Here is a 26,090-nt window from a genome sequence, read left to right as displayed (position 1 = left end):
TCCCTTGAAATGCTTCCATTAGGCCACCAAATACCCTGGCACATGCATTACAATGGGGTTTCTAGGGTAGGAAATTCTGAGAACAAAAAAGTATGGTATACAGATTTTTAAAAAGTTTGTTCACAATCTCTATAGACATTTTCTGAACACGGGGCTGCACTCATTTGAGGATTTGTGTCAAACTGTGTAAAAGTCCACAGATTTGGCTAAGATGGGGTACATGGAGAGGAGATCTCAAGAGAGCACTTCGAAGTGTGATTGGTTGTCAAGAAAGCCTAAAAATATGACTCAGATGTGAAGAAGAAATTTTGCAGACATGGGGGGGGGGGGCTATAAATCTAACCTGAATAACTGGTTTCAGGTTTTGTACACCAGCAAGTAAGGTGCAAATGGGCCTGAATTGTTGCCCATCGGGGAGCTCAGGAGGTGTTGATCCTTGGGGATTCTGACATTTCCCTCCCTCTAGTTCCTTTAATGCCTGGCCTCAGGGCCAATAAAGGTCTACAGGACTCTCAGCACTTTATAACCCTTTGGGTTAATTCTTCAGCCCAAAGCAGAATGGAAGTATTGCATGAAGTTGCCAATAGTTCCATGGAACCATAAAAGGTTAATTGCACCCACTTTCTTGCTACCTCCTTTTCTTGAAACAGTGAATTTTATCTTTTGTTTTTATAACTGCCTTGGTGATGAAGGCAGACAGGCCTAACTCTTGATAGGTTCTACTATGCATCACACATGTGATTCTGTAAGTCAAAAGCTGAATGTTGTTTGTCTTCCTGATATATAATTCTCCTCAAAGCTAAAGATGAAGACATCTAGGTAGGATTACATGCAGGAAAATGATGAGGATAAACTGCAAAAAATCCCTATTATGTCATTTATCTAGCAATGTATAACTGCTATGGAAATTGACAGTTTATGGAGGCTGGCACCAATGCCTAGTTCTTAAGCAATTAAATAACTTTTTTTTTTCTCTTGCTGTCCCCTTATATGTCAAGCAATTTTGGTATGTCTATCCAATTTTGAATTACTTGTTTTCCCAAAGAGGGCGTTTTTATTTTTTTTAACGTTTTTTTTTTTTTTTAATTTATTTTTGAGACAGAGAGAGACAGAGCATGAACGGGGGAGTGGCAGAGAGAGAGGGAGACACAGAATCGGAAGTAGGCTCCAGGCTCTGAGGCCTCAGCCCAGAGCCCGACGCGGGGCTCGAACCCATGGACCGCGAGATCGTGACCTGAGCCAAAGTCGGACGCATAACCGACTGAGCCACCCAGGCGCCCCAAGAGGGCGTTTTTAAAAAGGAGGAGTATGAGTTCAAAAAAAAATTCAAAAGGGGCGCTTGGGTGGCTCAGTCAGTTGGGCATCCAACTTAGCTCAGGTCATGATCTCGCAGTCCGTGAGTTTGAGCTCTGCGTCAGGCTCTGTGCTGACAGCTCAGAGCCTGGAGCCTGCCTCAGATTCTCTATCTCCCTTTCTCTCTGCCCTTCTCCCGGCTCACGCTTGCTCTCCTTCAAAAATAAATTAACATTAAAAAATTTTTTTTAAGCATATAGGTGTTCAAGAAACGTTCTTGAACCATCTTAACTGCGTTTTAAGGATGCATGTCAATGGCTGAGGTCGAACTGAGGTCTACGCAATTTAACGTTAGGTAACTTAGACAACTGTAATTACACAAGACTTCCTTGGAAAGACTTGTTTTACAAGATGACTCCGCTTAATGACACCAGGTATCCTTTTAGGACCCAGCACCAGCGGCAGGTGTTCGTTGGCCCGGAGGCATCTAAGAGCTGGTCGAGCAAGCTGGCGCCTCTGTGGCCCTTCCTTAGAAGACGTGAAGACCCTGGGTGCTGTCAAAATGGGGGTCCTCCCGCTCTCAGCTCAAAACCAACCTTGTGAGTTGGTCTCAATCCATAAACTTCCCACCGCACCCCACCCCACCCCACCCCACCCCACGCAAGCTTTCTCTGAGCGCTTTCACCTCGCCTCATTTGCTCTTCCGGGTCGGGTGGGGTCGGGCCGATGTTCCGGTCTTGCGCAGCAGAGCCCGGGGCGTGAGGCCAGCTGCGTCGTTGCCATGGTAGTGGCCTGCCGGGATTTAGCTGGGCAGGCGAGTTAAGTAGGGTCAGTGTTTAGTTGACCCGCTGGGTCTCCGCGGAACCTGGCTGGCGGCATTACAAAATGGGCTGAGACGTCGGTGGTTGACTGGATGAGGTCGACTTCGGGAAGAAGGGCGCGACTGGTCCGGGTGTCTGGTTTGAGGAGCGGGTGGGGCTGAGGTTTTCTTGGGTCCGGTGTCTGACCTGTAGGCGACTGCAGTATTTTGGGAACCCCCATACCTGACGGGCTCATGACAGGAAGTGTGCGGACCCCACTCCTGATGGGTGACATGTAGTGAAGGAATCTTCAATCTTAGTGTTCATGGGAGTGACCGAGACAGCAGGAAGATCTCTAAGTTCTGGTGAGGCTGGAGCCCCACAAGGACACCCTACTGTCTGCAGGTGGCAGAGTCCCAAAGACAAACAAGAGTCTGTGGAAAAGATTAATATTTTTTTATGTTTAGGTATTTTAAAATACGGGTTTATTGTGGAAATGCATTGCGCAGCTTGAATAAATAAAAGTACAAATGCTTAACATTTTCTTTCTTTATTTTTATGAAGAAGAATCCAGGTTTGAAAATGGAGATGTATGAAACTCTCGGAAAAGTGGGAGAGGGAAGTTATGGAACAGTCATGAAATGTAAACATAAAGATACTGGGCAGATAGTGGCCATTAAGATATTTTATGAGAAACCAGAAAAATCTGTCAACAAAATTGCAACGAGAGAAATAAAGTTTTTAAAGGTTTGTTTCTTTTACCTTAGTTGCTTTAAGTCAAAGAGGAATTGTTATATAGTAAAAAATTATAAAAGGAATATTTTATTTAACACATATATTAAGACATATAGTAGGCATGAAGTGTGGTACCCTACCTTATTGTGTGTATTTTGAAATTTTATAGCAATACAAGATATATATGCTTATGTATAATGTAACAAAAGTTATGCCAAATGTTGTGAAATGTTTGTTCAGAAATATGCAGGTATAATAATTAGTAAAAATATCTGCTTTGTGAAAGGCATTTTGCCAGATGCTGAGATTATAATGCAGTACCTCCTTTTCAGAACTTTTTACTATTTAATCAGAAAGATGGGAAGGCACTTGAAAACCATACTGAATAGAAAGTGGCTTATAATAAATGCCAGTTGATTAACACAAAGGCCAGTTGGGTAGAGAAATTTTCTTGGAGGAAATAGAACATGAATTTGGCCTTAAAGCATGTACAGAATTTAGGCAGGAGAGAGAAACTAATTTATTCCACATTAGGAAACAACATAAACTCAGAGATGCCCAAGTAGTTCTGAGGAGAGACCAGAGACTTTTGCCTGTAGAGTTTTTTTGTAAAGAAGTAGAAAGAGGTGATATTAGAGAAGTAAACAGGAGTTAGGTTTTAAAGTCTTGTCTTTTTAAAAATTATTTAAATGTTTATTTATTTTGAGAGAGAGCGAGGGAAGGGCAGAGAGAGAGAGAGAGAGAGAGAATCCCAAGCAGGCTCCACACTCAGCAGAGAGCCTGATGCAGGGCTCCATCTCACAACCATGAGATCATGACCTGGGCCAGTATCAAGAGTTGGACCCTCAACCCACTGAGCCATCCAGGTGCCCCAAGTCTTTTCTTAAATGGACAAAACTTGGGGCGCCTGGGTGGCTCAGTCAGTTAAGCGTCCGACTTTGGCTCAGGTCATGATCTCATGGTCTGTGAGTTCGAGCCCCACGTTGGGCTCTGTGCTGACAGCTCAGAGCCTGGAGTCTGCTTCAGATTCTGTGTGTCTCCCTCTCTCTGACCCTCCCCGATTCATGCTCTTGTCTCTCTCTGTCTCAAAAAAAAAAAAACAAAAAACAAAAAACAAAAACATTAAAAAAAAAAAACTGATGTCATTTCATACACACAAAAAAGGGACAAAACTTGATTTTGTAAGAAGTGGAATATTTGAATTCAAAATAATTAATCTAGCACTATTTTTTAGAATAGATTGGAAGACTGAGTAAAAATAGCGAGAGCTCATAAATTTAATTCAAGAATCCTGGTAAGTATCACGAGAGCCCTTGCTGGATTGCAGCAATTTGAATTTAAAGTGAGAAAAGTAAAGTTAAAATAGAATACATTTCAAAAAAAAAAAAAAAAGACATGAAAGGATGTAGAAGGAAACAAAGGGAGGAGAAAAAAAGAATTGAAGTTCAGTGACTGTTATCATTGATGGAAATATGAAAGACCCAAACAAGAAATGGTCTGGGAAGTAGTTCACTTTTAGAAATGTTGAATTTGAGGTGACAGGAATATATTTAAGTAAAAATGACTAGTGTGCTTTTAGAGATGGGGGCAGAAGATAGAATTTTGTGTGGGTATGACAGGTCAACCCAGGGGAAAGAACTCAGGAGTGTGAAGAAAGGAGGATTAGCATTCTTTGGAGATTAGGTACAAAACGAGTGATTAAAAAAATTTTAAATCTACATATTTTATTTATTGGAATTTGTCTAGATGCTTTAAGGTTTATCACTTTCACAACATAGTCTAGATGTTTTATATGATGAAGAAAACATACTCTCGTTCATTTTTATATGATATGAAAGTAATATTTGCCTCTTTTTTATAATTGAAGTATATTGAACATACAATGTTATAGTAGTTTCAGGTGTACAACATAGTGATGTGACAATTCTGTACATGACTCAGTGTTCACCTTGGCAAGTGTAGTCATCCTCTGTCACCATACAATGTCATTAGAATATTATTGACCATATTTCCTATGCTATAGTTTTCATCTCTATGACTTTTTAGTTTTATCACTGGAAGTTTGTACTTCTTAATCCCTTTATTTATTTTGCCCATGCACTCTCTTCCCTCCCCTCTGGCATCCACCAGTTTGTTCCTCCCTACCCTCTAGCAACCAATATTTTGTTCTCTGTTTTTAAGAGTCTGTTTGATTTTTTGTTTGTTGATTTGTTTTGTAATTTTTAGATTCCACGCATAAGTGAAATCATATGGTACTTGTCTTTTTTTTTTTTTACTTATTTCACTTAGCATAATACCTTCTAGGTCCATTCGTGTTCTCACAAATATTAAGATCTCATTATTTTTGGGTGCCTGTCTGGCTCAGTCAGTAAAGTGTACCACTCTTGATCTCAGACTTGTGAGTTTGAGCCCCACATTGGGTGTTGAGATTACTTAAAAAAATTAAGAAAAGATCTCATTCTTTTTTATAGTTGAGTAATATTCTGTTGTATATGTGTGTGTGTGTGTGTGTGTGTGTGTGTGTGTGTGTGTGTGTGTGTATGAACACACATACATCACATCTTCTTTATCCATTCATTTATGGATGGACACTTAAGTTGCTTCCATATCTTAGCTATTGTAAATAAGCTGCAATAAACAGGGTGCATGTATCTTTCTGAACTGATGTTTTCATTTTCTTTGGGCAAATACCCAGCATTGGAATTACTGGATTATATGGTATTTCTACATCTAATTTTTTGAGCAACCTGCATACTGTTTTCCACAGTAGCTACTCCAATTAATAGTCCCCACACACAGCACAAGCGTTCCCTTTTCTCCACATCCTTGCCAACACGTATTATTTCTTCTCTTTTTGATACTAGCCATTCTGATTAGTGTGAGGTGGTATCTCATTGTGGTTTTGATTTGCATTTCCCTGATGATTAGTGATGTTGAGCATCTTTTATGTGCCTGTTGGCCATATGTATGTCTTGGTTGGAAAAATGTCTATTCAGGTCCTTTGCCCATTTTTAAATAGTATTATCTTTTTACTGTAGAGGTGTGTAAGTTGTTTATATATGGTGGATATTAACACCTTATGGGTACATCATTTGTAAGTATCTTCTCCCTTTCACTAGGTTGCCTTTTTTTGTTGTTGATAGTTTCTTTTGCTGTGCAAAGCTTTTTATTTTGGTGTAGTCCCATTTATTTATTTTTGCTTTTGTTTCCCTTGCCTGAAGAGATAGATTCATAAACACATTGCTAAGGGGGAATTTCTAAGAGATTACTGCTTAATGTTTTCTTTTAGGAATTTTATGGCTTCAGGTGTCACATTTAGGTCTTTAATCCATTTTGAGTTTTTTTTGTGTGTATGGTGTTCAAAGCGGTGCAGTTTCATTTTTTTTTGGCATATAGCTGTCCACTTTTCTCAGTACTATTTATTAAAAAGATTATGTTTTGGTGTGCCTGGGTAGTTCAGTCAGTTAAGCTTCCGGCTTCAGCTCAGGTCATGATCTCATGGCTCGTGAGTTAGAGCCCTGCATCTGGCTCTGTGCTTACAGCTCAGAGCCTGGAGCCTGCTTCAGAATCTGTCTCCCTCTCTCTCTGCCCCTCCACCACTCACACTGTCTCTCTCTCCCTCAAAAATAAATAAACATTAAAAAAAAAGATTATGTTTACCTGATTGTACATTCTTACCTCCTTTGTTGTCAATTAATTGACCATATAGGTCAATTGTTGTGTGTTGACCTGTGTGTCAGTTTTTGTGCCACTCCCATTTATCTTTGTGGTTCATTGATCCTGTGTCCTGTTCTCTTGATTTATGTATAATTTTTTTGTACCCATATCATATGGTTTTGATACTCTAGCTTTGTAGTATATCTTGAAATCTGGGACTGTGATACTTCAGACTTTGTTCTACTTTCTCAAGATTTCTTTGCCTATTTGAGGTCTTTTGTGATTCTATACAAATTTTAGGATTATTTGTTCTAGCCCTTTGAAATTCTTTCTTTTTAAACCTGTATTAGATATGATGGATGAATTTGTTTTTTTAATTTTTTTTATGTTTTTAAAAGTTTATTTATTTATTTTTGAGAGAGAGAGAGAGTGAGTGAGCTCACAAGTGTTCACGAAAGCAAGGGAGGGGCAGAGAGAGAGGGAGTGAATCCTAAAGCAGGTTCCACACTGTCAGCACTGAGCCTGATGCAGGCTCAATCTCATGAACTGTGAAATCATGACCTGAGCTGAAATCAAGAGTAGGATGCTTAACCAACTGAGCCACCCAGACACTCCAATTTGTTTTTTAAGTAGAATAAGTATATTAGGCATCTATATGTGTGGATTGTTGAAGTGCTCTGTCTCTAGACAATGGAAAGCAGTTAAAGTCAGTAAAGATGTTATGATTTTGTGAGTTGCCAGTCCTATTCCTGATCACCTAAAACAGTAATAATGTAAGGCAGTTACTGTACATCATAAGTGAAAATCTGATCAGAAGATCTTTTCACAGGCAATATCTTTTGCTCTTTATTCAACTCTGTTACATTTAAGGTGATTATTTTTTTCTACTTTATCATTTTGTAAAACAACCAATATGTGGCAAGAACACAGAGATGAATTTGAAAATGTACTTTATTGTTATTATACAAACTGTTTTGAGATACCTTAGCTATTTATTTTCATTGGCTTATTTTTTTTTCAAAAAATTTTTCATTCATTGGCTTATTTCTTACAGAAGTTTTTGTTTGATCTAACCCAACAAGAGAGAGTTCTTGGATTATTTCACATTTTTAGTCTAAAAAGATTGCCATAGTGATTTATTTATTTGAATTAAATTTTTATCTTCTAGAATTTTGTTTAATAAATTACAGTTAGAGTAATTAGTGATAATATCTGTAGAAAAGTTATCTGATTATGAAGGAAGACAAAAGTAAACAATTTGAAAAGTGACAATGGGACATTTATAGGAGTTTCATGGTTTATCTGAGAAAACACCTGATTCCTTACCCTGGGTGGATCTTCCATGGTGCTTATTAACTCACATTAACTCTTTGTTGCTTTTGCCTTTAAAATAAAGACTGGACAGGGAAACAGTAATTTTCCTTAGTTGAAGGGTTAGTAGAGTAGTGTCCAAAACCAGTCAATTGTTCTTGATACTGCCAGCATGCTGTCACTGCAGCATTTTGGCATCTTGCCAATCAGGGAAATTGGGAACAAAAATAGGAAGGGAATCTGGCATTATATTCTGGCATGTTTTTCTCTTGGTCATATTTTAAGGACTTAGGTCTATGTGTTAGTGCAGATAAGTCAAAAAATTGATATTGTGCCATTAGAATAAAGGCAAATATTTTTTCATAAAATCATAGTTTTCTAATGAATCTAACATTGAAAATATACCTCTCAATTAAATTTTTTAAGTTTATTTATTTATTTTGAAAGAGAGCAAGCGTGAGCAGGGAAGGGCAGAGAGAGAGAGGGAGACAGAGAGAATCAGAAGCAGTCTCCATGCACTGTCAGCACAGAGCATGATGTGGGACTAGATCTCATGAAACTGAGATCATGACCTGAGAAATTAAGAGTCTGCTCAGGAGCCCCTGTACCTCTCAGTTTTTAGCCAAATGAATAAACGTTTTTGGTAATTTGAAAATGTTAAATATTTGAGAATATTTGGTAATAATTCAGCGTGTTAAAAACTAAAGTAAGCAGCATAAAATATGGAGCCTGATTTGCTTTCTAGGCTGGTACATGCCATTTTTACTCTTTGGAAGTTATTTTAACAGTGTTACTAGTTTAAAAAGATGTTTTATTGCTTAATAGAATATTACAGACAGTGAACAAAAAGGTATCCACAAACAATGGTATATTTTTATAAAGTTCCTATAGCTATAAATTGTTTATTCACATATCTGAAAGGGTTGTAGATATTTTGATGCTCTTGTTCTAGTATTATTAATTTATACTGTCCACTTGGAACTTATGTTTTAGTTTTGAGACTTTAGGATCAAACTAATAAAATAATTTCTTAAAATTCATATCATGTACTGAATGGCACTGAAATCCATGCTCGCTTGAAAATGTAAGAATATTTTATTAAAAAAATTTTTTAATGTTTATTTATTCTTGAGACACACACACACACACACACACACACACACACACACACAGCAGGGGAGGGACAGAGAGAGAGGGAGACACAGAATCCGAAGCAGGCTCCAGGCTCCGAGCTGTCAGCACAGAGACTGATGCAGGGCTCGAACTCACAAACCGTGAGATCATGACCTGAGCTGAAGTCATATGCTTAACCAACTGAGCCACCCAGGCGCCCAAAGATGTAAAAACATTTTAAATTTCAGATATTAAATTTAACTATAAACCAAGTTAAAGGATAATCCCAAGTTGTATTATAGTACACTAACCAAGTTATTTTAGTAAGCAATCAAATGCCAACCTCAAGTAAGGCAGTACATTTCCCCTTGTTTTATATGTATTAATTATGAAATAGTTTACAATTTTTTTAAGTTTATTTTTTGAGTAATCTGTACACCTAACGTGGGGCTCAAACTCAAGACTGCGAGATCAAGAGTTGCACGTTTTTCCAACTGAACCAGACAGGTGCCCCAAGTTTAGCATTTTAGAAAATAGGAATGTAAGCAAATAAGTTGAAAATTTTCTATTGAAATGCATGGAGTAAAAGAAGCTAAGAATATTTTTGCTTTTTAAAATTCCATAGATCTTGGGACACCTGGGTAGCTCAGCTGTTTAAACATCTGACTCTTGATTTCAGCTATGGTCATGATTTCATGGTTTGTGGGATCAATCCCTGCTGGCAGCACAGAGCCTGCTTGGGATTCTGTCTCTCCCTCCCTCTCTGCCCATCCCTTACATGTATGCATGTTCTCTCTCAAAATAAATAAACTTTAAAATTATATGTGTTATATGTACAAATTATTGTGCACGTAATAATTTATTAAAAATCTGTTTCTTTTGTCAATAGCAATTTCATCATGAAAACCTGGTCAATCTGATTGAAGTTTTTAGACAGAAAAAGAAAATTCATTTGGTGTTTGAATTTATTGACCACACAGTATTAGATGAGTTACAACATTATTGTCATGGACTGGAGAGTAAACGACTTAGAAAATACCTGTTCCAGATCCTTCGGGCAATTGAATATCTTCACAATAATAATGTAAGTGCTTCAGAGTAAGCCAAACTATAGGCTGTATATGAATCATAAGTGCCCTTTATGAAGATTTAAAATTTATTTTCCTGTACAATATTAATTGAATTGGGGTCACTACCTTAAAATTTAGTTACAGAATTGTAAAACATATTGACTACACAATAATAAAGCTATAACTATAACAATAGGGCAAACCAAGTTGGAATACTAAAGTATCAGTAATTTCATAAGGAAGAATCAACAGTCAATTGGGGTACCTTTTATTGTGGAAAGTACATTAAAATGTCGGGCTGGCTCAAATGAAGGGATGTTTGGAGATAGGAACTGGAAACTAGGACAGTGTAATGGCAAATGAATGTCAATACCTTTACGGAAAGAAAGAAAAAATAAAGTGGCTAAGAGGTATGGAGCCTTGTTTAACATGAAAAAATTAAGACAGGAAAGAAGATCAATTGTTCTGCTTAAAAAAAATTTTTTTTTTAAGTTTTGTTTATTACTGAGAGAGAGACAGAGCATGAGTGGGGGAGGGGCAGAGAGAGAGGGAAACACAGAATCTGAAGCAGGCTCCAGGCTCTGAGCTGTCAGCACAGAGCCCAACGCGGGGCTCGAACTCACGGACCACGGGATCTGACCTGAGCTGAAGTAGGACGTTTACCTGACTGAGCCACCCAGGCACCCCTCACTTGTTCTGATTTTTAATGTTGCCTTTAGCATTGCCGAGTAAGTGTTTAGCTCAGCAGGTTTTGTTGTTATTGTTGATCTGTTTATTTTGAGACAGACAGAGATAGCACAAGCAGGGGAAGGGCAGAGAGAGAGGGGGAGAGAGAGAGAGAGAGAGAGAGAGAGAGAATCCCAACTAGGCTCCACAAATGTCAGCACAGAGCCCAATGTGGGGATCGATCTCACGAAGCCTGAGATCACAACCTGAGCCGAAACCAAGAGTCTGATACTCAACTGACTGACCCACCCAGGAGCCCTGAGCTCAGCAGGTTTTTGTGGAGTTTTTTGTTCCCAACTTGAGCTCTACTTTCTGGAAAGCTAGATATATATATTCAGTAAGAATAGTTTTATTAGGGTCACCTGGGTGGCGCAGTTGGTTAAGCGTCCAACTTCAGCCAGGTCACGATCTTGTGGTCTGTGAGTTCAAGCCCCGCGTCAGGCTCTGGGCTGATGGCTCAGAGCCTGGAGCCTGTTTCCGATTCTGTGTCTCCCTCTCTCTCTGCCCCTCCCCCGTTCATGCTCTGTCTCTCTCTGTCCCAAAAATAAATAAACGTTGAAAAAAAATTCAAAAAAAAAAAAGAATAGTTTTATTAATAAATAGTTTTATTAGTAAATGATATAGCATCTATATATCCTAGGCTTTCTCGGATATCTTAATTTCTAATTCTCTGCCTTGCTAATAGTGTATTTCACTTTATGGTTTTGAAAAATGTGGTTGTGGGGCGCCTGGGTGGCTCAGTCGGTTAAGCGTCCAACTTCAGCTCAGGTCACAATCTCGTGGTCCGTGAGTTCGAGCCCCGCGTCGGGCTCTGGGCTGATGATGGCTCAGAACCTGGAGCCTGCTTCCGATTCTGGGTCTCCCTCTCTCTCTGCCCCTCCCCCGTTCATGCTCTGTCTCTCTCTGTCTCAAAAATAAATAAATGTTAAAAAAAAATTAAAAAAAAGAAAAATGTGGTTGTGATAGCAACTAGAATTCAGATTGTGATTTCCTTGCCAGCTGGATCCTTGGGGAGGCAGTATAATGTAATAGTTAAGAGCACAGTCTGTGGAATCAGACTATCAGTTCTGCTATGGATAACAACACAACTTGTGCAGTTCACAGCTCACTGCAGTAGTGCACAGTGACAGGTGGTAGCACCATTACTCTCTGGTCCCAGGAAAGTTATCTAACCTCTCTGAGTCTCATCCTCCTCATCTATAAAATGATACTATAGGGGTGCCTGGGTGGCTCAGTCGGTTCAGTGTCCAGCTTCGGCTCAGGGCATGATCTCACAGTTCGTGGGTTCGAGCCCCACATCGGGCTCTGTGCTGACAGCTGGGAGCCTGGATCCTGCTTCGGATTCTGTGTCTCCCTCTCTCTCTGCCTTTCCCCCATTCACACGCTGTCTCTGTGTCTCTCAAAAATGAATAAACGTTAAAAAAATTTTTTAAAAAATAAATAAAAATAAAATGATACTATAGTAGTACATCACAGATTTTTTGTAAAGGTTGACATTAGGTAGTATGTATAATGTATTTAGCACTGTGTCAAGCATATTTTAAGGCTTAATAAGTAGTGCTGGTAAGGAGTCAGGAATAGTTGTGTTATCTGTATGCCTATAGTGCCTTATCTATTTAAAATGTTTCTTGAATTAAGGGAGAGACCACTATGTGCTATACTCTGAGTAGAGGACTTCAAAGAGGAAGTAAAACTAAAGTAAGTGGAACTTGGAATTGTAGCTAGGATTTCACTGGAATAGAAGAAAAAATAAATTCAGATGGGGTGTTACTGTGAGAATAGTGGCAGGCCTGAGCAGGGGACTCAGAGAGTGGTGATAAGTGGGGTTTGCATAGACTAGGTAAAGGGTGATAAGATTGCACAGGTGCCCTGCGGAGAGGTTTCCAGTGTCCTGAGATTCATCCTCAAAGAGTTTGGACTTTTTCCAGAGGATACTGGGAAACCATGGAAAGTTTTTGAGCCTGGCTGTAACAGGATTAAAATAAAACCTAAGCTTATTTTGGCAAGGATGTCAAAGTGTAGAGGGTAAGTATGGGTAGAAGCAGGTCAGGTGAGAGGCTGTTGTGATAATCCAGATATGAAATGGTAAGGGCTTGGAATAGGTAGAGGAGGGATGGCAAAGGGAGAGAATGGAGACTTCAAAAGAGAAATGAGGAGCGCCTGGGTGGCTTGGTTGGTTTAGCATCCTACCCTTGATTTTCAGCTCAGGTCATGATCTCAAAGGTTGTGAGATCAAGGCCTGCGTTGAGCTTTGTGCTGTCAGTACTGACTCCTTTTGGGATTCTCTCTCTCCCTCTCTCTCTGCCCCTCCCCTGTTTGTACTTGCTCTCTCTCAAAAACAAAACAAAACAAAACAAAACAAAACAAAAAACAGAAAGAAATGATAAGATGTGGGGACTAAGTAGATATGAGAAGGATGTGAATAAAATGAGAAGTCAAAGAATTACAAGGTTTTTAATTTGAGAGCAGAAGAATTTTGGTACCATTGACAGTCACTGGTTTTATTTAGAAGAGGGAATTGCTTTTAGAAATATTGTATATTTTAAAAGACAGTGAGAATTTCTAAGTAAAAATAGTGGTTGACCAATTATTTAACATGGTCTTTCTAGGAAGTTGTCAGAACTGGGTATCTTTGGGATTTGGGAATCTTCCTCTTAGAGACTTTGGTTGAAGAGCTAAGGATGGATTATTCTCCAAGGAACAGAAAGAAAAAGTCCTCAGCACCAAGTATGGAAGAATACCCATAGAGTTGTTGGAGCAGCAGAGAAAAAGGCCTGGACAGAAGCACCTAAATTCTTTTATTCTCTTTGTCTTATCTAGGACCTGACTCTCACCTCACAGAATATTGAAAAATTAGTAACCCTTGAGAATTAAGGCAGCCATGAGTGAAGTGGCTCATTAGAATATTATTATGCTTATTATCTGGATATCTGGATTCTGGCCTTGATATAAGTTTATCTTCATGTTGACAAAAAGGAAAGGAAAACTTAAGAAAGGAAAACTTTATTTTCCTAGTATCTCCAAATTTCAGTTGAGTGGTTTTTTATATAACTGAAATGTCTGAGATATTATCTACTGTGATACCCCATGTTACTTTTTTTTTTAACATTTATTTATTTTGAGAGAGAGAAAGAGCACGGGCAGTGGCAGGGAGAGACAGAGAGAGAGAATCCCAAGCAGGCTCTGCGCTGTCAGCACAGAAGCCTGACATGGGGCTCAATCTCACAAACTGTGAGGTCATGATCCGAGCCGAAATCAAGAGTAGGATGCTTAACTGACTGAGCCACGCAGGCATCCCCCATGTTACTTTTTTTTTTTTTAATTTTTTTTTCAACATTTATTTATTTTTGGGACAGAGAGAGACAGAGCATGAATGGGGGAGGGGCAGAGAGAGAGGGAGACACAGAATCGGAAACAGGCTCCAGGCTCTGAGCCATCAGCCCAGAGCCCGACGCGGGGCTCGAACTCACGGACTGCGAGATCGTGACCTGGCTGAAGTCGGACGCTTAACCGACTGTGCCACCCAGGCGCCCCTCCCCATGTTACTTTTAATAAGAATTTATGAAGTCAGATATAGTTCAGTACCAGTAAAGGCTTTTTATCTCCAGAAGTACTCGTTTACTTTCTTTTTATAAAATACAGAAAATATGCTTTCTATATTGGTTTTTAGGCAGCTTAAATAAAAATTTACTGTTCAGTTGGAGTAACTAGTTAATTATCTTTTTCATTCTGGTTGTTTTTATAATTTAAAATTTTGATCTGCTTAATAGTATAAGCCTCTTATACCTGAAACAAATGTAACACTGTGTGTCAATTTATATTTGAATAAAAAATTTTGAAAATATATTATAAAATACCCAAACAATGTAGCATGAGATTATGTGCTGTTCGTGGTGACATGCACCACTGGTCGCCCACTATCAAACACACAAATGAGAGTTGCCTGTGTCTGGCTTTAATGGAAGCGAGTGTGATGTCATATAATTTCAGCTAATTATTTTAGAGGAAATGGGTCTGACAGATTAAAACTGTAAACATTACATCTCACCATGCTAGTATTTCATTATAATAATTTAAAAAAACCCTCAAAGTTTTAGAATTCATGTGATAATTCAGACTGCTTATTATTTACTTACAGGGAAAATACCATACTGTGCACAAAGTTGTAAACGTCATGCAAATCAAAATAATTCCTCAAAGATAATCCATGTCCTACAAGCTTGTGAAACAATATTAAGTGATATGTGAACAGCTTGTTAATTCTAAATGAATAAAGTTTTGTGAATCCTGAAAAAAAAAAGTTTCTTTGAAACCATTTTGGAAGCAAAGTGTAAATGCAAATATTTGGCCCTTATGGGGAAGACATGGTTTTTTGTCTCCTCATCCATTTATTCAATAAATATTTATTGAGCATCTTCCAGTAACAATCATTGATTGTAGTGGGAGTTGAGGATGGAACCTTGAGTAAAAGACTTAGCTCCTACCCATATGGAGCTTCTTAAATTTTATTCGGTTTTCAGTAACCTTTATGAATTATAAATAATTTTGACTAATACCTAAGCACTGTCAATCTTTCTTAGCCCCACCCCACCTCCTACTCCACAAAGTCCTGCTTTCCTAAATTTAGGCCACTTTTGCATAGTTTTTTTCTGTTTTTCTTAATTTTTAAGGATTGTTTTGTTTATTTTTTGAGAGAGAGAGCGTAAGTTGGGGAGGGGCAGAGAGAGAGAGGGGGACAGAGGATTTCAAACGGGCTCTGTGCTTACAGGCTGACAGCAGCAACTCTAATGGGGGGCTGGAACTCACAAACTGCGAGATCATGACCTGAGCCAAAGTCAGACACTTAACCCGACTGAGCCACTCAGGCGCCCCTGCATAGTTTTCTTAACTCTGCTTTGGATTTTAAACTCCTAGTCTTCCAAATAAGAAATTGTTATTATTTGAATAATGTTATTTTTAACATTTTAATGTGTAATATGTTTTAACAATATTTTGCTACGTGAGCTTCAGCTATTTTGTTTTCTGAAGTATTTTAAATTATTGGTACCCTGACATTTTATTTCTAAATACATCACTATCTATCTCTTTAAAAAAGCAAATTTTCCTGTATAACTTCAGAATCATGATTACATCTACACAACTAAAAATAATTCCTTAACATCATCTAATACCAAATTTATATTAAAATGTAGCTAATTGTTCCTAAATGTCCTTTAAAGTGATTTATTAAGATCAGGATTCAGTCAAGGATTCCATTTGGTTTTTAGGGCATAAGGGAATCCCCAGTCTTTTGGTCTACCTCAGACATTCTATTCAGCCTTTTTCTGGAAACTACTAGCTTATTTTTTCATATGCACATTAGCATTTAATTGTATAACATCCAACTGGAAAGTTTATTTAATTGAAGTTCTGGGTGACTTAAAATCGGGTTTTCTGAGGCTGTTAGATGATAGGGAAATTAGAACTCTGTTCAGATGAGTGTTAACATTTAAGCACACACGACTGTATAAACAGAAGTATTATAATCAGATTTTTAGGGGTACCTGGGTGGCTCAGTTGATTAAGCATCCAACTTCATCTCAGGTCATGATCTCACGGTTCATGGGTTCAAGCCCTGTGTCAGGTTCTGTGCTGACAGTTCAGAACCTGGAGCCTGCTTTGGATTCTGTCTCCCTCTCTCTGCCCTTCCTACGCTCACACTCCGTCTCTCTCTCAAAAATAAATAAAACATTAAATAAATAAATAAATCAGGGGTACCTGAGTGGCTTAGTTGGTTAAGCGTCCAACTTCAGCTCAGGTCATGATCTCGCAGTTCGTGAGTTCAAGCCCCGCATTGGGCTCTGTGCTGACAGCCCAGAGCCTGGAGCCTGCTTCAGATTCTGTGTCTCCCTCTCTCTCTGTCTCTCCCCCACTCACTCTCTCTCTTTCTCTCAAAAATAAAGATTAAAAAAATGTTTTTAATAAAAAAACAATAAATAAGTCAATCAGATTTTTAAAAATCTTTTTTGGAGGAGCGGGTGCCTGGGTAGCTCAGTCAGTCGGTTAAGCATCCAACTTCAGCTCAGTTCATGATCTCACAGTTCATGGGTTCAAGCCCCACATTGGGCTCCCTGCTGTTAGCTCAGAGCCTCTTTAGATCCTCTGTTTCCCCCCCCCCCTTCCCCTCGCCCACTTCTTCTCTCTCCCAAAAATAGACATTGATGGGGCGCCTGGGTGGCTCAGTCAGTGAAGTGTCTGACTTCCGCTCAGGTCACGATCTCAAGGTTTGTGGGTTCGAGCCCCGCGTCGGGCTCTGTGCTGACAGCTCGGAGCCTGGAGCCTGATTCGGATTCTGTGTCTCCCTCTCTCTCTGCCCCTCCCCTGCTCATGCTCTGTCTCTGTCTGTCTCAAAAATTACTAAAACATTAAAAAAAATAGACATTGAAAAAAAAGTTTCATTGGGGCGCCTGGGTGGTTCAGTCTTGTTTTTGGCTCAAGCCAGAATCTCACAGTTCATGAGTTTGAGCCCCATGCTGGGCTCTGCACTGACAGAGCAGAGCCTCCTTGAGATTCTCTCCCTCCCTCTGTCTCTGCCCCTCCCCCGGTCAGTCTCTCTTTCAATCTCAAAATAAATAAATAAACACTTGAAAAATAAATAAATAAAAATCTTTACGTTTTAAAATTCTTTTAAAATTTCTTTAAATTCCATTTAGCATACAGGGTAATATTAGTTTCAGGTGATAAATCAGACTTCAGTATGGAATTTTATGTAGTTCTGGTACATTCCACCACAAAGTAAAGGAGAAGCAAACTCCTTGTTTGAATTCTAGGTCTGATAGTTCACACTATGTACAAAAACTAACTCAAAATTTATCAAAGACCTAAGTATAAGAGGTAAAACTATAAAAGTCTTACAAGAAAATGTAGGTGAAAATCTGTGTGACCATTTATTAGTCGATACTTTTTTTTTTAAGATTTATTATTAAGTAATCTCTCCACCCAATGTGATGTGTGAACCAAGAGCTGCATGCTCTGCCCTCTGAGCCAGCCAGGCGCCCCTAGGCAATAGTTCTTTACATATGACAACAAAAGCAAAAGCAATCAAAAAAATAATAAATTGGATTTCATCAAAATTAAAACTTTGGCGCATCAAAGGACATTATCAAGAAAATAAAAAGTTCAGGGGCTCGTGGGTGGCTCAGTCAGTTAAGCATCTGACTTGGGTTCAGATTATGATCTCACGGGTCATGAGTTCAAGCTCCACATTCAGCTCTCTGCTGTCAGCACAGAGCCCACTTCAGATCCTGTCCCCTCCTTGCATGTATGCATGCTCAAAAGTAAATAAACATTAAAAAAGAAAAGAAAGGAAAGTAAAAAGTTCACAGGAAAGGGAGAAAATATTTGCAAATCATATATCTGATAAATATCCAGGATATGCAAAATACAACTCAAGTATAAAAAGATAACCCAATTTAACATTTTTCAAAGGTATATAAATGGCTGATAGCACATGGAATGTGCTCAATATCATTAGTCATTATGAAAATACAAATCGAAATTACAATGAGAAGTCACTTCACACCCACCAGGCTGGCTGTAATTTAAAAAGCAGACAATGAGGGCGCCTGGGTGGCGCAGTCGGTTAAACATCCGACTTCAGCCAGGTCACGATCTCGCGGTCCGTGAGTTCGAGCCCTGCGTCAGGCTCTGGGCTGATGGCTCAGAGCCTGGATCCTGTTTCCGATTCTGTGTCTCCCTCTCTCTCTGCCCCTCCCCCATTCATGCTCTGTCTCTCTCTGTCCCAAAAATAAATAAACGTTGAAAAAAAAAATTAAAAAAAAAAAAAAGCAGACAATGACAAATTTTGGTGAGGAAGTAGAGAAATTGGAACCTTTATACGCTGCTGGTGGTGGTATAAAATGGTGCAGATGGTATGGAAAACAGTTTGGCAATTCCTCCAAAGGTTAAATAAAGAACTACCATGTGACCTAACAATTCTCCTCCTAGGTATCTACACAATAGAAAGGAAAACATGTGTTCACATAAAAACTTGCACAAGAATATTCATAGAAGCATTATTCATAATACCTAAAAAGTGGAAACAACTCAAATATGTATCAAGCTGATGAATGGATAAACAAATGAGGAATATCCATATGGTGAAATATATTCAGCCATAAAAAGGAATTAAGTGCTGATACGTGCTACACCATGAAAGCTCCTTGAAACTTCACGTTAAATGAAGAAATTGAGATGTAAAAAACCACACAGCATAAATTCCATTAAAATGAAACATTCAGAACTGGCAAATTCTTATTTGCATATCTTCTTTGAAGAAATGTCTATTCGGGTCCTTTACTAATTTTTATTTTTTAAACATTTTTTTAATGTTTATTTTTGAGAGAGAGAGTACGAGCAGGGGAGGGACAGGGCGGGGGGGACAGAGGATCTGAAGTGGGCTCATCTGACAGCAGTGAGCCCAATGTGGGGTTTGAGCTCACGAATCATGAGATCACAACTGGAGCCAAAATCAGACACTCAACCGATTGGACCACCCAGGTGCCCGCTTTCCTAGCTTGTCTTTTTATTGTTGAGTTGTATTTTATATATTTTGGATACTAGATGCTTATCAGAGATGGAATTTGCAAATATTTTCTCCTATGAGTTGTCTTTTTGCTTTCTTGATAGTGTTCTAATTATGGTGTGCTAATTATTTCTGACCAAGGCCCCAGGAGAAAGGCTTTTTGCACTGGGCAAGCTCTACTTTCAATCAAATAAATGGAAGATTTCTAGTGGGATTTTTCAGTGATTTGTCAGATCAAATAATGACAGCTACCTTGGGAAAGGGGCTTTGGAGGGGATAAGACACTGTCCTTCTTTCTTTGGGAGCTGCTAGGCTTCTGGTTTTCCCCATGATTTGGGGGACTGTTGGTTTACCAAACTACCAGGAACTAGGGAGAAAGAAGTAAAATAAGTCAAGTTAAGAATACTATATGGGTAGGAGTGACTGGCTGGCTCCAACAGTAGAGCATGTGACTCTTGCTCTTGGGGATAATGAGTTCAAGTCCCATGTTGGGTGTAGAGCTTACATAAAAAAATACCACATGCGTCATAGGTTTTATGTTTTAACTTTTTAAAGAAACTGTCAAAAAAAAAAAAAAGAAAGAAAGAAACTGCCGTACTGTTTTCCAAAGTGGCTGTATCATTTTACATCCCCACCAACAATATACTTCCTCCCCAATACTTGTTTTTTGTCATTTTGATTGTGGCTATTCTAGTGGGTGTGAAATGGTGCCTTATTTTTTTGAGAAGTAAAATTGTCTTTATTTACAAGTGATATGATCATCTACATAGAAAACCCTATGGAATCTACAATAAAATTAACAGAACTAATTTGTAAATTTATTGCAGTTATGGGATATAAGATTTATATACCAAAATTAATTGTATTTCTATATGTTGGCAATCAACAATCAGAAATTGAAATAAAGAATACCATTAAATAGGGGCACCTGGCTGGCTCAGTCAGTGGAGCCTGTGACTCCTGATCTTGGGGTTGTAAATTCAAGCCCCAGGTTGGGTGTAGAGATTAGTTAAAAATAAAATCTTAAAAAAATGCCATTAAACAGCTTCAAAAATACGAAATACTTAGGGAGAGTCTGACAAAAGATGTATAAGAACTATAACCTGAAAATTACTAAACATTGAGAGAAATTAAAGAAGACCTAAACAAGTTGAAGGAAATACTGTGTTTATGGAGGTCACAGTGTGATAGTAGAAGGCCAAGGAGGATCTAGTCAAACACGGGTTTTACAAGTTGGGATTCAGAGTGTGCTTGGTTCTCAAGGATAACAAAATTCCACATGTTGTCATGGTTTTAGTTGTTGAACAGAATGAAAATACAAGCGTATCAACTGAGTGCATCTTTCTGCTTCGTTTTTAAAAGACTGAGGAGGAAAGTGATAGATATCTGGTGGGCAGAATATGTGAAGTGGTATCTTAATGTGCTTTTCCATGTCGGCTATTGCTCATATCTTTAGATCTTGGCATAATGCCTAGCATATACTACTCATTCAATAAAAGTTGTAGAAATGAAAAAGGATTAATATAGGGGTGCCTGGGTGGCTCAGTCAGTTAAGCATCTGACTCTTAATTTCAGTCAGGTCATGATCTTACAGTTGGTGGGACTGAGCCCCGTGTGGGACTTTGCGCCGAGAGCATGGAGCCTGCTTTGGATTCTGTCTTTCCCTCTCTCTGTGCCTCTCCCCACCAACTAATAAACAAACTTAAAAAAAGGATTAATATAGTTTTATATATGGTACATTTAAGGTGTCTCATTACCCCAAATTAATGTTTTGGCCACTTATGAAGGGAAACTGAGTCAGAACAAGAGCCAATCCCAAACACTTATAGCAGTAAGTTGTATCAACAAGGAAAGATGCCAGATTTCTGTCACTGAGATATTTTCACTTGTGCTATGATACTTTGTTAGTGATGAGAATATGCTTCATTCATAAAATTTTTAAATTCCTTTGTTTTAGGCACTGTACTGGTCACTGGGGATATAGCTTAAATAATACAGAAATCTTGCTCTCATGGCGTTTATAGTCTAGTGGGAATTACAAACAAGTAAACAGGCAATTAATAAATAGCATGACAAATAATGTAATGGGGGAAGTACAGAATGATGTGAGAACACATGTTGGCAATCAACAATCAGAAATTGAAATAAAGAATACCATTAAATAGGGGCACTTGGCTGGCTCAGTCAGTGTAGTCTGTGACTCTTAATCTCGAGGTTGTAAATTCAAGCCCCAGGTTGGGTGTAGAGATTACTTAAATACTAACATAAATTTATATTACTAATATAAATATATAAGCTATGACCTAAGGAAATAGGTGGCCAGACAAAGTGTTCTAGGCAATTGGAACAGCATCAGCAAGTGCATAGAGATGAGACAAACCTTGGAAACTTAGGAAACGAATATTGTATAGGCTAGGGAAGTGAGGGCCAAATTCTAGAAGGCATTATAAGCCATTTTAAGGAGTTTCAAATTTGTTCTATGGGATGGGAAATCCTTGAAGAATGTTAAGCAGAGAAGTCACATGATCACACATGTAATTTTTTTAAAGTTTATTTTTTTTAGTAATTACTACACCCAGCGTGGGGCTCAAACCCATGACCCTGAGATCAAGAATCACATGCTTTTCCAACTGAGCCAGCTTGGTGCCCACACATGTGATTTTAAAATAGTACTCTGAGGGCAGCTGGATGGCTTAGTAGATTGAGTCTCTGACTCTTGATTTGGGCTCAGGTCATGTTCCCAGGGTCGTGGGTTCAAGCCCCATGCAGCATAGAGCCTGCTTGAGATTCTCTCTCCCTCTCTCTCTCTCAATCTCCCTCTCTCCCTCTCCCTCTCTCCTTCCCTCCTTCCTTACCCCTCTGCTCCTCTCCCCTGCTCATGATCTCTCTCTCTAAAGTAAAATAAAATAAAATAAAATAAAATAAAATAAAATAGTACTGTGACAGTGGATTGGAGGGGATCAGAATGAATTCAGGGAGACCATTTGGCAATGTAGTAATTTTGGTGAGAGAGTTGAGGGGACTTGAACTAGGGACAAAAATATATATTGGAGCTGAAGGAGAAAAATATCTTGGTTTCTGGCTTGAGATATGGGGTCAATGTTTGTTCCATCCATGGAACTAAAGGACTGTTGAAAACAGGTTTTGGGGAGAAAATGAAGCATTCAGTTTTGGATTTGCTAAGTTTGAGCTGTGTGTGGGTCAGCCTTGTCAGACTTCTTGTGGACTTCCAATCCTTGTGGAAATCAGGAGACATATCTTGGTTAGAGATAGAATTTGGAAATTATCAGTATATTGTTACTAAAGCTAGAAGTGTAGATGAGATTGAGATGGAGCAGCCAAGAGGTGGGAAGAAAGCCAAGAGAATATGGTGTCTCCATGATAGGTGACGAAAGTGGTAAAAAAACCAATGAGTAGATGTCATTGCCCAGGGAACAGGATGTGTGAGAAAAGAAAGCCTGGGCCAGAATCCTACATTTAAGAGACAAATAGAGAAAGAGGAACTGCCACCGAAATGGAAGGGACTGGGAGAATTTTAGGTCCCAGAAATCAGGAAGGGAGGAATAGTTGGCAACATTTTTACTCTAATATGTCAAGTAAGATACATATTGGGGCAGTCTGATAGAATGTGGGAACAAATGACATTAAGGAATATTTTATATTCCTTATATAAGGAATGATTACTTTAAGGAATATTATATTATTACTTTAAGGTTATATTACTTTAAGATTATATTACTTTAAGATTATATTACTTTATATTATATTACTTTATATACTTTAAGGTTATATTACTTTAAGGAATAAATGAGTGATGAGAAAAAAAAGACTTAGTAAAGATAATGTCTTCAAGAGGTTTAGCTGTGAAGGAATGAGAGAAGGGGCAGTTGTATCTAGAATGGCACAGGGTTAAAGGAAAGTTAACTTGTTTTTCATTATGTTCTTTTGATTACCTTTCTTTTTAGGAATGTGATTTTCCTTTTTAGTATTATATCTGTTTTCTTGACTTCATTTCATTTTGAGGTGACAAGAATTGAAAATATGTACTTATTTAGCTTTTGCATTGTGCAGTTAATCCTTTGCCTGCGGTAAGAAAATAGCTTTATTGTCTTAATTAGCTAGATTATCTCTGTATAATTTTTGAGTGATCCTCTAGATAATGAATTCTCATTTTAATGTATTGCATCTTCTGTTTGTTTTTTAGATCATTCATCGAGATATAAAACCTGAGAATATTTTAGTATCCCAGTCAGGAATTACTAAGCTCTGTGATTTTGGTTTTGCACGAACTCTAGCAGCTCCTGGGGACATTTATACGGACTATGTGGCCACACGCTGGTATAGAGCTCCAGAATTAGTATTAAAAGATACCTCTTATGGAAAGTACGTATATTTTGGGATCCTGTCTGGCCTTTCCTGGCCATCTCTTTTTTTCCCTTTGTGTGTCTGTCTCCCCTACTATTGACACCCTCTGCCTTCTGCTTCTGGGTTGGAGATAAGAAAGGGATGCCTCTAAAAAGAACAGACAGACCCCGTAGGCACCTGCCCTGCTAGATAATGGTGTTACCATGCTTGCCCTCTGCTGCTGAGTGGCCCCAACCCCAGGTGACCTGTGCTGACATCCCTTAGGTTGTATCCGTGCTTGCTTTAAGCTGTGCCCCCATCATGGCAGAGTGACGTCTGTTTCTCTTTAACCTCTACATTCTGCAAAGATTTCAAAATCATTTACCTCGCTCTGCTGGCATTACCATAGGAACTGCCAAGTTTCCTATTTTCCAGAATATGGCACCCTCTTTACAAAGTCTGGCAAACAATTTTTAGATTGTGCTGTTCTAGATACTTTAGAAAGTAGCGTTGTCTCAGTCTTTTATGAAACAGTAGAAACAGTACATGAAATGGCAATCTAATATATAAATAACAAATCTTGATGTGCATAAAGGGACCAAGTAGTCCAACTTAATACAAGAACTGGCGGTGGGGTGGGGGGCATGGATAATTCTCAAACACCTTTTCTAGAAATCATTATTCTGTTTTTACAATAATATCTAACTTTAATGAGTATTTACTTCGTGGCCAGGAACTTTCTAAATGCTTTACATGCATTAAACAATTTTATTTCCTCAATGACTCTGTGATAAGGTGCTGCTGTTATCATCCCCATTTTGTTTTATTTTTTAAAATTTTTATAAATGATAATATGGATATTTTATTTAAAATATTTTTTATTTGACTATAGTTGAAGGGCATCTGGCTAGGTCAAGCTGTAGACCATGTGACTTTTGATCCCAGGGTTGTGAGTTCAAGTCCCGTGTTGTGTGTAGACATTACTTAAAATAAAATCTTAAAAAAAAAAAAAGAAAGAAAATAGTTGACACACAATACTACATTAGTTTGAGGTGTACAATACAACAATTCAGTATCTGTTTACATTATGCTATGCTCAGTACAAATGTAACTACCATTTGTCACCTTAAAATACTACCATAATATCTATTGACTATATTCCTTATGCTGTGCCTTTTATTCCTGTGACTTAATCATTTTGTAACTGGAAGTCTGTATCTCCTACTACCCTTCACCCATTTTGCCCATCCTCCTCATCATCCCCATTTAAAATAAAAGGATATAAAACACAGGTAAACTAACTGGCCCAAGGTCATTCCTGAGTACCTTTTCTTTAAAAAAAAATTTGTTTTAATGTTTATTTATTTTTGAGAGAGAGAGAGAGACAGAGCACAGCTGCGGAAGGGCAGAGAGAGAGGAAGACACAGAATCTGAAGCAGGCTCTAGGCTCTGAGCTGTCAGCACAGAGCCTGACATGGGGCTCATACTCACAAACTGTGAGATCATGACCTGAGCCGAAGTCGGACACTTAACCGACTGAGCCACCCAGGCACCCCTAACTACCTTTTCAACTATACTTCCCACTGATCCCTACGTACACCATCTCTGTGCCTCAGTTACTTTATCTGTATAATGGAAATAATAATAGGACAAGCTTCATAGGTTTGTGGTGAGAATCAAATGACTAAATGAATGAAAAAGATTAAAATATAATAAATACTCAATAAGTGTAGCCCCATAAGATCTGTGTCCCAGTTTTACCCTCTCTTCATGATATCTTAAATTCCTTTTCTCATGCACCTGCTATTCCTAACCCTTGCCCCCAAATCATATCCCCTTCTAAATCTTCTTGTTCATTGTGTGTAAATTTTGTGCCAGTTAATACTAATATGATCTAGTTCTAGCTTTTTTAAAAAAAATGCTTCCTGGGGCGCCTGGGTGGCTCAGTTGGTTAAGCGTCCGACTTCGACTCAGGTCACGATCTCGAGGTCCGTGAGGTTGAGCCCCACGTCGGGCTCTGGGCTGATAGCTCAGAGCCTGGAGCCTGGTTCGGATTCTGTGCCTCCCTCTCTCTCTGCCCCTCCCCCGTTCATGCTCTGTCTCTCTCTGTCTCAAAAATAACTAAATGTTAAAAAAAAATTAAAAAAAAAATGCTTCCTGCTGAAAGATAAGTTCCTTGAGAACAGGTTTAATCTCTTGTATTCCACAGAGCCAAAATTGGTGACTTGTACGTGGTAAATTTGGCTTCTATGGGACTTCACGTTATGTCTGAAATAAATTTACTAGTGCATCTTTAAAAAAAAAATCGTTTTATTGTGAAACAACACAGAGATACAAAAAATCCAGCACAACAAATGTACAGTCTTAGCAACAGATCAAAAAATAGAATTTTGGAGTTAAGGGTTGGTTGAAATAGGTGAAGGGGATTAAGAAACACAATGAGCAATGAGTAGTGTATAGGATTGTTGAATCACATTA

At 38.5% G+C, this 26,090-nt stretch overlaps 1 protein-coding gene across 14 annotated transcripts in view; it reads left to right on the top strand.

Moving 5' to 3' along the window:
- The first annotated feature begins 1,610 nt into the window (after positions 1–1,610).
- CDKL3 (cyclin dependent kinase like 3) overlaps positions 1,611–26,090 on the top strand; it is a 102,058-nt gene continuing 77,578 nt past the window's right edge. For 3 of the 14 annotated variants that reach the window (XM_047838042.1, XM_047838916.1, XM_047839653.1), the window contains exons 1-4: positions 2,145–2,245; positions 2,658–2,840; positions 9,799–9,993; positions 23,473–23,651. In XM_047838042.1, coding sequence (XP_047693998.1) covers positions 2,207–2,245; positions 2,658–2,840; positions 9,799–9,993; positions 23,473–23,651 — 596 coding nt within the window. In that variant the 5' untranslated portion in view covers positions 2,145–2,206. The other 11 variants (XR_007148317.1, XR_007148244.1, XR_007148494.1 and 8 more) reach the window with 11 other exon arrangements.

Source organism: Prionailurus viverrinus, chromosome A1 (assembly GCF_022837055.1).
Source record: "Prionailurus viverrinus isolate Anna chromosome A1, UM_Priviv_1.0, whole genome shotgun sequence".
In the NCBI taxonomy this organism is placed as follows: Eukaryota; Metazoa; Chordata; class Mammalia; order Carnivora; family Felidae; genus Prionailurus; species Prionailurus viverrinus.
The sequence above is the reverse complement of the archived record's forward strand: the minus strand, read 5'-3'. Positions and strand labels throughout refer to the sequence as shown.